This window comes from Protopterus annectens, chromosome 14.part0 (assembly GCF_019279795.1).
Source record: "Protopterus annectens isolate FY-2018-M chromosome 14.part0, PAN1.0, whole genome shotgun sequence".
NCBI lineage: Eukaryota > Metazoa > Chordata > Ceratodontiformes > Protopteridae > Protopterus > Protopterus annectens.
The window spans coordinates 364582257-364596425 of NC_056748.1; the positions used below are offsets into that span (position 1 = coordinate 364582257).

At 36.8% G+C, this 14169-nt stretch overlaps 1 protein-coding gene across 2 annotated transcripts in view; it reads right to left on the reverse strand.

Moving 5' to 3' along the window:
- FAM149B1 (family with sequence similarity 149 member B1) overlaps positions 1 to 14169 on the reverse strand; it is a 1523608-nt gene that overhangs the window by 315472 nt on the left and 1193967 nt on the right. For both annotated transcript variants that reach the window (XM_044056091.1, XM_044056089.1), the window contains exon 11: positions 12434 to 12553. In XM_044056091.1, coding sequence (XP_043912026.1) covers positions 12434 to 12553 — 120 coding nt within the window. The remainder of the gene's footprint in view (positions 1 to 12433; positions 12554 to 14169) is intronic.

Below are 14169 nucleotides of genomic sequence, written 5' to 3' on the forward strand. Positions count from 1 at the left end.
CAGAGCTGTTGGACATGCTCCACTTAAAGAAATCCCAATTCCTCCAAGCTACATGCTCTAGGGACCTAAACCTTGTCACCACAATAAACAGAACATGCTGGAGGGATAGATTCCTGGCCTAGAGAATTCTCAAACTCTGGAACAGACTACCTATCTATGTAAAACAGAGCTCCTCATTAGCACTCTTCAAGAAAAATCTTGATGATTGGATTGGAAATAGGAAATTCACCCCAGGGATCACTTCTGTGGCTCTGCTTGACAGGGGCACAGGAAAATTATTTTCTTGTGTGGCGAAAGCCAGGGTACCTTTTTGGCTAGGCTTATATAGGCCCTAGGGCTAATAGCCTAGTACCTACCTATGAAGTCTGAACTGTTTGTAGTTTTTGATTTCAGTAATATCGGGTGGCAATGACTGTCAGAGTTTAGGGGCAAGAAAAGAAAAGCTGTAGTCTGTGGAATGAAGTTTAGTGAATGGAGATATGACAGTAGTGAAATCACAATCCACGAGACCCTTGTCCAGAAGAACACAGCTACAAAGGACCTTAACGCGTTTTTATTGTTATTAAATAAGCGTTTTCACCACAACTATGTTATGGCTTCATCAGAGGAAAATAAGAACCGGGGAATCAACCCCAAAGAAATATTCAAAAATCAGGAAGTGACATCTTGACAACTTCCTGAAACCAAATTAATACAACACATTGACATCTATTAAAATTTAAAACGGTGCGAATGCACCCTTGACATTAAGAATTGTTCGTAAAGCTGGACTAAAAAATAAAAAGGAATATATATATTCAATCTGCTAAAACTACTAATACAATAGTCAAAATTCCAATAAGAAAAACAACACTCTTAGGTTAATACATATTAGAATACTCAACAATACATTTTATGCAATGCAGCAAGAACAAAGATTTTTTTAGTGTAAACCCAACACAGTTTACTGCAATTCATAGCGAATTACAAAAATTACAAAAAAATGTATAAAAAAATATATGTATATGAAATAAATATTATTACCACAGTGTACCTATCTTAGATAGCTCCTTAGTTTCAACACAGGTGTAATGTTACAATTAGTATTAAGACCAGGGTGCCGAAAAGCATCCTGGCAGTTCCCAGCTGTTCAACACGATGGAAACTGGCAATGAGGATAACAACATTGCTGTAGCCGGTTTATTGGCCGGCCTCTCTCGTAGGCTGGATCAGCTTAATTCGCGGATGGATGCAATGCAGCATGGTGGGCATCCATCAACAGTGGTGCCACCTAGTTTCATCTGTTCTAACGGATGTAATCAAGTTAGTCCTGAAGACGTCGTCCCAGCCGGGCAATTGAATGGTCAATGTCAGCCTAGCAGTTCCAATACGAATGTATCGAGTACCTTGAATGGAGAACGACCACGGGCTAATAATGAAACCGGACTTGGAGGTGCATTTGTACGGCCTCTTAGTTATGCCACAGCCGTAGGGAGCGGAGATGTCGATGGCGTTTTCAATTTGCGAACGGAGGTTCCTGGCATAGTAGCTTCAGCTACAAACATTGTTTCTGATGCAGGGAACACTGGTTTACCAAACTTGGCCGACTGGATTTCGAACACCGCTCACCTTTCATTTGGTCAACAAGGTACGTCCCCAGTCAATGGTGAGCAGTATATTAATAATGAGTGTTTAGCTGACAAGTTAAAAATGTTTGACATCAAACTCCTCAAGTTGAAAAAGTTACAACTTGAGTCGGCTTATTTCAGACAATGTATTGCTGAGAACCTCATCCCTAAGGGGTTGCGGAACAACTTTGCACCATCAGGGTTACTTGTTGATCGGGTGTTTTCTGCGGATTTGAAGACACTTTTTCAACAACAAGGTGTTCAGCTTTTGGAATTAATTATCAAGCATTACGCTTTGCACACTGACTCACTAATAGGAGAAATTAACAGTTTGGACAATGAGATAAAAGCGGACTTGGACTTTTTCAGGTATAAATTTGATTACGGTCGTATATTGTCCAGCATTGATGCACTGTTATTAAAATTAAAGGCGAACAAAACCAAAAAGTTGTTAAGGGACAGGTTAGCCTATCAAAATAACAGTGCATACCCTAGTCTAGTGTTGCCCAATGGTGCTTTGACTAATTCAGCAAGTAATGTTCGGATGGTTGAAGTTGATGACGACAATGGGGGTGTAGTGGACATTACTGAAGAGTCCAATGAGGGCGAAGCTGCTATTGGTCCTAGACGTAGTAACAGGATAAAAGGTTTTTCCAGGGACAATGGAGGGTCGAGTAATGACTATTCCAATCAAGGTCTAAATAAAAAAGGCAATCACAGTAATTTTTTAGGCCAACGCAACAACAAGCCTTACATGAACAAGAGGAAGAATCGGATCAATTGGATTTCGATTCGAGTGCATTTGTACCTCTTGCATCCAGTCCACTGATTTCACTTGGTTCGACTACCTCCCCTGTGATCCTTACTAACAGGAAGGGTGACTTTAAGATCTATAATTTCTCTGACATCATTCTGGACGAACAGTTGATTGAACTTTTGGCTTTTGGTAACACCTTCGTCCCGAGTAGATTTGGGAATATCTCTAAGGAAATTATAGAACTGAAATGTTTTGTAAGGAAGTTGAACTTAAAATTAATGTTTAATCAACAACATGACACAACTGGTCTGGGTGTTAATGGTGGTGACACTAATTTGTCAGTGTTAAAATTACCTAGTGTGTTTAACCCGCCACTGCATGTTCTCTTGCAATTGTTTGAGAATATATGTGAAGTGGATTTCAGGCACCTCTTTAGTAACACACGAGAGGTTGCAAATAGTGGTGATTTTAACATTACTAGGGAACAACTTTCTTTGTTGGATGAGTTTTGCCGTTTACCTGTACGGCTTATTAAACTGGACAAAGGGGGTGGCCTTGTGTTATTTGACGACCTCATGTAGAACGAAAAAATGTCTAATGTATTGAATTCCAGTGCTTACACTAAGTCTTCGAAGAGTGAGGTTAATGGAGAATATCATAGGATTAGGGGTTACTTTCGTGACTTGCTTCTTGAAAGGAAAATTGACATTGATATGTTCAATTATATTGACATCAACTTACCAAAAATACCTGTCATGTTTGGAATCCCTAAGATTCATAAGGATATTAACAATCCCCCTATGAGGGCTTTGATCGACGGGAGGTCATCCATCACTTACCCTTGTTTCAAACTTATCAACAACATCCTGTCTAAATATATTAAATCTATCTCTAGCGTTTGCAAGGACTCTTGGTCCTTTTTGGGTAGCATCAATGGTATACCGTTTGATGGTGAGAACAATTTCTTAACCATTGATGTAGTAGACCTATACACCTCCATTCCACACCAGGAGGCAATAGAATGGATAGGTCTACTACTTAAGGATTTTGGGGCTTCTAGGTTGGAAGTGGATTTGGTCACTGAATTATTGGACATTGTCCTTTCTTCCAACTATTTCACCTTTAATGGTGAATTCTTCCTTCAGAAACGAGGTGTCACGATGGGCTCGCCCTGAGGGGCGAGCGTTGCTAATTATTTCATGGGCTATTGGGAGGCCAACTTCTTACATAAGACACCTGGCTTGATGAGTCCAGTGAAATATTACACCAGGTTTCTTGACGACATCTTCATATTATTCAGGGGCTCTAGATCTGATGCTGAAGCTTTTGTTGATGTTTTGAATTCAACAACAGAGTTTTTAAAATTCACATTTAATTTCTCACCATCTGAGATAGACTACCTTGATGTTAAGTTAGTGAAGGACGTTGGAAGTAACATTCTAACGTCGACAGTTTTCAGGAAACCTACGTACTGCAATTCTTTCCTGCACTTTTCCAGTTTCCATCCGTACCAACAGAAACGTTCCTTAGTAAAGGGACAATTGGTAAGGGCAGGGAGAATGTGCAGTACTATGAGTGACTTTAGAAAGGAATGTGATCTGTTAAGAGAAATGTTCACAAACCGAGGGTACCCTGATTCATTACTTTCTGACCTGATTCAGGAAGTTGACAGTAAAAGGATTAATGGTTTTTACAAACCTTTATTAGCCCAACCTGTTCCTGTGCCTATTGGTTACACTGATGTTGTGGGAATTGATGGTTTGAAATCTAGCATCAGTGTAACAGTGGAAACACCTTTACCAGGTGTAGAACGTGACTTTTCCTTGAGTTTTATTACTACCTTCAGTAAGAATTCTAAAGGTATCTTAGCCATAATACGTAAAAACTGGCATTTCATAGCCACTAATACTTTTTTAGTGGAAAAACTTGGCAGTGAACCCAGATTTGTTTTTAAAAGGGCTAGTAACCTTAAGGAATTGTTACAAAGGGACATGTCTCAATACACCTTTAACAAACAGAAAGGAATGTACCCATGTGGTTTTTGCAAATTTTGCAATAAGGTTAAATCAGGTGAAATGTTTACTGTCAGGGGTAAAAAATATTCTATCCGCTTCCCATTGAATTGTGAGAGCAAATCCATTGTCTATATAGCCATGTGTGATTGTTGCCACGCCTTCTACATCGGCAAGACGGACCGGAGGGTCCGTGACCGAGTGTACGAACATATGTATGCTATTAAGAACAGGAAGAGCGATAATGCACTGGCTAAGCATATTGATTTGAACCCGGGTCATAGCTTTCACTTTATGGCTATAGATCATGTACCATTGAAAATCAGGGGTGGTCCATTCTCACTTATACTGGAGAATTGTGAATTAGAATGGCAGTTGCGTCTAGACGCTTTTCGGCACCCTGGTCTTAATACTAATTGTAACATTACACCTGTGTTGAAACTAAGAAGCTATCTAAGATAGGTACACTGTGGTAATAATATTTATTTCATATACATATATTTTTTTATACATTTTTTTGTAATTTTTGTAATTCGCTATGAATTGCAGTAAACTGTGTTGGGTTTACACTAAAAAAAATCTTTGTTCTTGCTGCATTGCATAAAATGTATTGTTGAGTATTCTAATATGTATTAACCTAAGAGAGTGTTGTTTTTCTTATTGGAATTTTGACTATTGTATTAGTAGTTTTAGCAGATTGAATATATATATTCCTTTTTATTTTTTAGTCCAGCTTTATGAACAATTCTTAATGTCAAGGGTGCATTCGCACCGTTTTAAATTTTAATAGATGTCAATGTGTTGTATTAATTTGGTTTCAGGAAGTTGTCAAGATGTCACTTCCTGATTTTTGAATATTTCTTTGGGGTTGTTTCCCCGGTTCTTATTTTCCTCTGATGAAGCCATAACATAGTTGTGATGAAAACGCTTATTTAATAACAATAAAAACGCGTTAAGGTCCTTTGTAGCTGTGTTCTTCTGGACAAGGGTCTCGTGGATTGTGATTTTATTGGTTTATTTCTTTTCTTATCTGGTATATGACAGTAGTGCCTTAATAGTGAATTGGCTTCTTAGGTTATAGTGTGGGTTTGCTGCAGTTAGTCTCATATTGGTGAATGATGTGCCTTGGTATACAAGTCTGAAAACAAGAAAGGCAAGGAAGAGGTTGGCTTGCCTTGAATTGGTGAATGGGTAGCCAATTTGCCTTTTCCAAGGTGTTGCAGTGATGTTCACGCTGAGGAGAGTTGGTGATGAAATGACAAATTTTACTAGAAAGAGATTGTAAGGTGGTAGTTTTTTTTTGTTTGTTTTTGTAGGACAGTGGAGAATAGAGGTGGACCATGTTCTATTTGTACAAGGTAGGACTCCTTTGCCTAAAGCTGCTCTAGCAGGTTAGGACAGGAAATGAGCTATCCTTTGGGCCAAGAATAAGAAGTAGTTGACTTTGGATCTGATTTTCTGAATGTGGTACTGGAAGTTGAGGAAATGGTCAAGCCAAATTCCAAGGTATCTAAATAAAGTGGTGGATTCAATTAGATTGTTGCCTAGGTCTTTGATATGGAATAGGCTAATGGACGTGGTGAGTCTTTTCTTTCTGCCAAACAGCATGGAGTTTTTTGGAGGTTCAGAAGTAGCTTTTTAGAACAAATCCAATTCATGAGTTGTAGAAGGTCAGCTTGGAGTTGATTTTGGATGATGTCTTGATAAGGGTTGGATCTATAGATAACCATGTAATCAGTGTAAATAATGAACTGCAGGTGTGATAGATCAAGGAACAGTTTAGAATAGTACTGGTGTAAGAACTGACTCTTGAGGTACCAAGAGAGAGCAATGTCTAATTCTGATGTGGTAGTCTCAATTTTAACTGTGAAAGTTCGGTTGGTACGGAAATCTTTGAACCACTGGGTAGATTCAGAACTTACACCAATATCTTGTAAATGGGATAATAGGATGGACAGGTTAACCAGGTCAAAGGCCTGCGTAAGGTCAATGAATACAGTCCCATTGAGGTTACACTAATCCATGTTACTGAGGATGTCATTAGTGTGCGTCCAAAGAGAAGTCATGGTAGTTTGATCTGTCCAAAAGCCATGCTGCTTCTAAGAAAGTGGTGTTTATCAAGATATATGGCATCTGTCAAGGTAAGTGACAATCTGGTTGTGAATTATTTTCGAGGATTTTACCAAAAGGTAGGAAGTACTGAGATGGGACTGAAATGGGAAGCTGTGGAGGAAGAATGATGATGATTGGTCTCAACAACTGGCTCAGTGACTGGTGTCATTCACCGGGGATCTAGTTATGTGTCAGCGTAGGATGAACTGCTGTACAGCCCTATTTGCATTGCCAAAGAGAGACAGCTTTCACCTATTATTCAAGGACTTCTGTACACTGGCTAAAGCATATACTGCCCCCATAGTGTCCCTTTTAGGCCAAGTCCAGCTAATGAATCTTCCACCCTAAAAAACATAACAAAGCACAGGACAATATCACTGAGGCACTGCTCAGTGGTAGGAGTCTAAATTATAAATTGCTTGATCTTAATGCCCATCAGCATTTGGAATACATTCATGTTTGGATCTGACTTTCTGAATGTGGTACTGGAAGTGAAACCTGATTTAAAAAGTAGAGAAAGTACCCCCCTCTGTACCTGATGGAAACTTTGGTGGAGTATCCATATTTGTTACAGACCACATTACCTCAAGGCAGATTTCCAGTGACACACAAACTTAACTTCTTCAGATGCAACTCACTGTAAATAAAAACTCAAAGAAAATGGATAGCCAGGAGCACAAGCAGCTGAATAAATAAGTTAAATCCAAAGTTAGGCACTTTCTTCCCTGTACAAATAAGGGACGTCCTCAGAACAATATTAAAAAATCAAAACATTTTCTACATATAACCCAGCCTTTTATAATAAACCCCTATTAGTACATAATTAAATCTTAAAGAAACCTCATCCATTTAGTCACTAAAATCAATATTAACCTAGTACAAACAATAAAAATGTAAAATGCCACAATCTACTTGCATTTATACAATAATTTATAAACTTTAAAACAATAAATATTATATATTAACCTAATATACGTTTCAATGTTAATATTCTTGATATAGAAATTGATTCATTAATTCCTGGGAAATTGGCTGCATTCAGTCGAAGTTGCCATCTTAACTCACAGATATCCAAAAGGACATCCAAAACTCTTCCCTGTGAGTCCTTGGGCACCTGTTGTATAACTAAAAACTTAAAAATATGGTCATTATGTTCATGAATATGTCTGGCCAGTGCATTAGTTTGTTTTTTGTGTTTAATGTCCAACAAATGTTCACTAATTCTATTTTTAAAAGGCCTAAGTGTTTTACCCACATAAAATAGTGGACATTTTATGCACTTGGCCAGATAAACTACATTAGCAGTACCACAATTAAAATGCCCATACAGACTCAAAATCTTTCCATTCAACTCAAATTTGTCACCCGTCTCCAATATATGAGGACAAAAATTACAATGTTGGCACCTAAAATTCCCTTTAACTCTACTACTACCCCATAATGCTGAAGCTTAGTCCTCTCAAAAATGTCCTTAAAGGATCTATCCCTCTTATAAATAACCATTGGTTTGCCCCCAATATTATGAGCAATGTTATTCTCAAATTGTAATATGTCCCAATTATTGTGAATGACATCTACAATCCTCTGAACATCCCGATTGTAACATGCAATAAATCCCACTTGACACTCAAAATCAATTTTTTCTCTATCATTGACAATGTCCTTTCCATAAACCAAAATTGGTTTATAAAAAACATTGTTTCTGTTTTCAACTACTTCCTTACTAATTTCACCCAATAAGGTGTCAGTATAACCCCTTGCTTTGAACATATCTAAAACAAAACTAACCTCTTCAAGGAAAATGAAATCAGAGTTTGCCATCCTGGCCGCCCTGACTAATTGCCCTTTAACTATGGACTTTTTTTGAAAGGAGGGATGCGCACTAGTAAACTCCAAATATGAATTGGAGAAAGTCTGTTTTCCGAATGCAACCAATTTCCCAGGAATTAATGAATCTATTTCTATATCAAGTATATTAAAACTGAAACATATATTAGGTTAATATCCAATATTTATTGTTTTAAAGTTTATAAATTATTGTATAAATGCAAGTGGATTGTGGCATTTTACATTTTTATTGTTTGTACTAGGTTAATATTGATTTTAGTGACTAAATGGATGAGGTTTCTTTAAGATTTAATTATGTACTAATAGGGGTTTATTATAAAAGGCTGGGTTATATATAGAAAAAGTTTTGATTTTTTAATATTGTTCTGAGGAAGTCCCTTATCTGTACAGGGAAGGAAGCGCTTAACTTTCGATTAAACTTATTTATTCAGCTGTTTGTGCTCCTGGCTATCCATTTTCTTTGAGTTTTTGAGTTACAATTTCCTGCGTTTGGTCACTGTAAATAAACCCAGCTGTCACATCATAAAATGTTACAGGATCCCCTAAAAGACTCCCTGAAAATCATGCCCATTTCTTAAAAACATTGTATGAACTCCATGTAAACAAAAATTCAATCAACCCGTGAGTCTAACTTCCCTTCATTAAACTGGGATACCTATACCTCAAAATGTAGGTTATGCCCGAAATTCTACAATTTCATAAAAAGAAGTTCCTGAATCAAACAGTCAAAGAGTCCATTATAGGGCAAAATGTTTTTGACCTGGTCCTTACAAATATGCCAGCTATATGTACTGTCCCACTGGTATACCTTTCTCCATCTATGATCACAAATTGTTAACTTTTTCCTTCAAATTCCCTTAACCAGCAGATGCAAAAATCACAATATTAAAAAAACTGAAACATACAAACTTCCTACAATGCAATGATGACATCTCCATGGTCAAGTATAACTGTACTCCCAAAAATATTGGCACAGATAGAAGTTATGCAAATAAATTCTGTGTTCATCTAGAAAACTATAAAAAGCAAACCAGTCTGCTGATCCACATGCATAAATAAACAATACAAAAAGAAGAAAAAGACGTAGCAAAACTAAAGACCAACAAATCAAAGTCAACATCAGAAGGTTATTCAAAGTACTTAAAAATATCATCAGGAAAAATAAGGCTTTGCATGAACTTAGGCTGGCACTGGAAGCTAAAGATAATTACAAATATTTCTTTACTTATGCCAGGAAGTTACAAAACAATATCCAACAATGCTCTGAATTTATTCAGAATGGCACTACCTATTCTGAACAACTGGAAATTGCAAATTTACTAGCAAACAAATTTGGTACAAATTTCACCCAGAGAATACCAATACAAAATCCACATATACCAAAGGACCTCAACCCCCCCCCGTCAGCACAAAAGAACACTTGTTAAAAGTACTTTCCAAAACAAAAACTATATCCATAATAGGGGCCTGTTAACATGCCAGGCTGCCTGCTGAACAGCACTAAACATGCACAAGTGAACTAGCTTCTACAACTACACAACCTGAACTTATACACTGGCTTTATCCCTGTGGTTTTATGCACAGAAGTTGTGAGGCCTCTTTGAATGTGTGGCCCAACTCAGACCTTAGGATTTACAGACCTATCAGCCTGACAAGCTTCACATGCAAAGTTATCAAACAAGTCATAACAGACCTGATAAACTACAATAAAAAAAAAGTCTTGTAAGATTTGACTCCCAAAATTTTGACTTTCTTAAGGGTAGACCCTATCTAATGAATCTGGCAACATGTTTTGAGAAGATAATGCAAACTGCTGACAGTGGTCACACTGCCCATACAGTGTACCTTGACTTTGCCAAGGTATTTGAGACTATACCATATACCAACATTATCAATAAATTAAATGGACTCCAGAGGAATCCCTGTGTATTTAGATGGCTAGCTAACTGGATGATGGATAGAAACAAAACTGTGAAGGTGGCAGGCTTGTCCTTAGAGAACACGAAAGTAACCAGTACGGTACAACTAGGCTCCATGATGGGACTTCTTTTACTCAGCATATGCTTCTCTCACCTCCAAATCAAAATCCAGGAACTCTGGTTAACCAAATTTGCTGAAGATTGCAAACTGGGTATTATATTTTGATATGCAGAAGCTTTAAAGTGAACTTACAGATGTTAATAACTGGAATTCTGAAAACTGGCTAAAATGAATAGCAAAACTATGCAGTATTGTTGCATTTGGCAAACAACCCCTCCACCCAGCTTTCAGTACAGAAAATACCCCAATCTAAAATAAGGATGCTGTGAGAGACTTTGAAGCATAGGTAGACAACTCCCTCTTTTTTGATCATTTTTTTTTGCAACAATGGTCTGGAAATCCTGTCTGGCATAGCAGATCACAAAGGATATAACATCTACATCTAAAAAAGTTCTTACCCTTCTATATATTATACTGATCAGGCCCAGGACAAAATATAATTTCCCCTTTAGGATGTATCTTACCAACCATATCAAGAAGTTGGAGAAACTCCAAAGGTTCCTGACAAAAAAGAACATGGACCTAAAGGAAATGAGCTATCAAGAGAGGTTGGATGGCCTTATCCCTGTATGTCCTACAAAATCCTTAGGGGAAATCTGTCTTGCCTTCCAGTACAATAGGTATCTGACAGTCTAATACCTCTTATTTCTCCACAAATCAAACCGCAAATAAATCAAAGCGGACAGGAACACATTTGACTCATGATGAATACCCTTTCTCTGGAAACAACTACCTCTTAGATCAAGGAATGTGACACACTATCGTCCTTTAAGAAGGAATCAAACAGTTGGAAGGGTATCCATAAATTCACCCCAGTATGACTGGCATATCATTCCTTGAAAAAAGGAGGCAAGGTCTGAGGGTGACTACTGGCAAAGAGTAAATGCTACACGGTCCAGTTGTCTTGTACATTCTATGATTTAGATGACTTCTATGATTAAAAAGGAACTAAAAGAATATGGGGTCAGTGCCAAAACAGGCCATGCAACTCTGTATATATTTTTCTGCAATGCTGCAAACATACTGAACCTGAATGAGCACAAATTATTTGTCAAAAAAAGAAAATTTTGACTCTTGCAGTGCCACAGTGTACCAGATCCCTACCAAAAAGAATGAATGACAAAAATAAGACCTATAAAAATCTCTCCTCTCTGGCATACATATACAGCAGAGGCAGGTTTACTATAAAATAGATCAATGCTTTATACTCTTAGATTAGCCAAACCTAATTATGAAATTCTAATCACATGCTAGTAGTCAATTTGTATTACAGCAAAAACAAACAAATAAATGTCACCCTAACTATATGTTAACCAACATTTCCATTCTAGCCACCATTTTCTGCTACAGCAAAACAAATAAACAAATATACGTATACCCCTCTCACTCTGTAAAATATATATATATATATATATATATATATATATATATATATATATATATATATACACACATACATATACATATGGGTCTACTTCTCTTTATCAAAGAAACACTTTTTCGAAAAAGAGTAGTAGACCCACACTTAAGTGAAGTGCACTTAACCGGAAGTGCATTTCCATGAAGAACGGTTCAACGAACTATTAAGGAAGACTGAGGCGCTGAAGCACACTACAGTGGGGAAAAGGGAATTTACGTGTTTCCCCACTGTAGTGCAATCTCGGAGTTGGTATATTTAAGTAGGGGGGTGTGGGGGGCTTGCCCCCTGCCAAAACATTGTTTTGGTGTTCATTAATGGTTCGTTGAACTGTTCTTCACAAAAGTACACTTTCGTGTAAGTGTGGGTCTACTGTTCTTTTTGAAGAAGTGTTTCTTCGATGAAGTACAGTAGACCCATATATATATTTATTTAAAAATGAAAACATAAAACAAACAAATATGCATATACCTCTCTATCTCTCTACATATATATATATATATATATATATATATATATATATATATATATATATATAAATAAATAATTAAACAGAGAGATGTGACTCTTCTTATAACAGATTACGTGTTGATTTGAGGGCTGCATTTTATACCACCATCATAGCTGTCTATCACTTGACCTGAAATGTATGAGTTGTATTTGGTCTGGAATGCACTTGTAAGAGTCTTTCCCGAGGAGGCTGACGACTGGCATCCTGTGAAAATGCACTTTGAATTCGACCCGAATTAGCAAGTAATTTCTGCAACAGAAAAAAAAAATCATCTTTTAATTTCTTGTATCACAGCTGTTTCTTGTCTACACACTCAAGTAATGACTTACAAGACTGTCATCTGAAGTACTTTGTGTCTACTGAAAACAGCAGAAAACATCTGCACAAATGAAACACTTTAATTCTAGTATCGGCAACAATAAAATTATTTACTTAGACAAAAATGTACTCTCCCACTTAGCAAAACTTTCAGGGTTTGATAGTTAGCTTTTTTGATTGGCAATTAAGGATAGTTCATCTGAACAAAGGCCAACTGCAGAGGACGTCTGGAGAGAAAAGCTCCCAATACAAGTATGGAGCTTGATTACAACAACTGAAAATGTCAAAAAAATAATGCAAGAGAAAATAAAAACACATGGTAGTTGTCCTGTATGCTACACAAGGAAACAAAATAAGTTGATACATACAATCAATGGAAATGTGGCCTTGGGGAATCACAGCTCTTAAAAATGTTATTGAAAGCTACATCATATTAATGCAAAGGTAGATCATGTAATGGGTTTACATATTACTGACTTAGCTGGCAAACTATGTACTTAACTATGTCATGGAAGGTTACATAATAACTGGAAAACAGCTGCATCCACAATTTAAGTGGATGTAGTATTTCATAGTCTTTCTGAAGTGAATTCTAATTGAGAGTTGCCTTAAGGTGAGTGGAAGGTTATTCGAGTAATAACAGTATGACTGAGACTGTGGATTCACTCTGATGGTCCATTGAAACCTGAATTAGGATATGTGTTTATAGGCTGGAGATAGCAAGGTATATACCATGTCAGCATTCTTAGAAGAGAAACTTAATTTTTCATGGCAGCACAATGTGGTATGGACATTTTTTTAAACACTTTTATTGAATTATCACTTGTGACGCAGGCAAACTACCAGTTATATAAAAGCAATCAAACCATATTAACACATTCACATTTACAAACATTATACATCAGTATATTTATATAATCAATAATCTTAGCAACATTACATGAATTATTCAATTCCTGCTCTCTCTTAAATCCTACTCTTCCTCCACAACATTATTCTGCATGTATTGTTCCTACAGTTTCCATTTTCTGTGTTATTTAATCCCACCCTTTTCTAAAGATACCAAATCATGTTCTCTTACCTCTGTTACAATATTCACTACTTGAAATCTAGTTGGTTTAGATTTTCATTTCCATTTTCTAGTAAGTGCTTTTTTTGGCAGCCATCAGAATTAAACTTAACAAGGCCTTACTATATATAGGCAATTCAAATCCTACATCCTAGTAAAATAAACTCATTTCCTTAGTTGCACTCATTTGCTCATCCAGTATTTCCAGTGGAGTAGACTGCATGGATTTTTTTAAAGTCTGCCAATTTATTACACACCCAGAAAATATGTTCCCAATTACCTCTTTCTTCCCCATCACACCTCCAGCATTTGCTATCTACCTGAGGAAAAAATGCTTTGGAGTCTACTTTGGATACAAAAGTACCTATGTATTTAATATCTAGTACCTATGTATGCAAACACTTCCAAGCAAAGATCTTAAATCTTCTAGACTCTGTTGCATATTTTGGAGATGTACATATATTCTGCCATTTTTTTC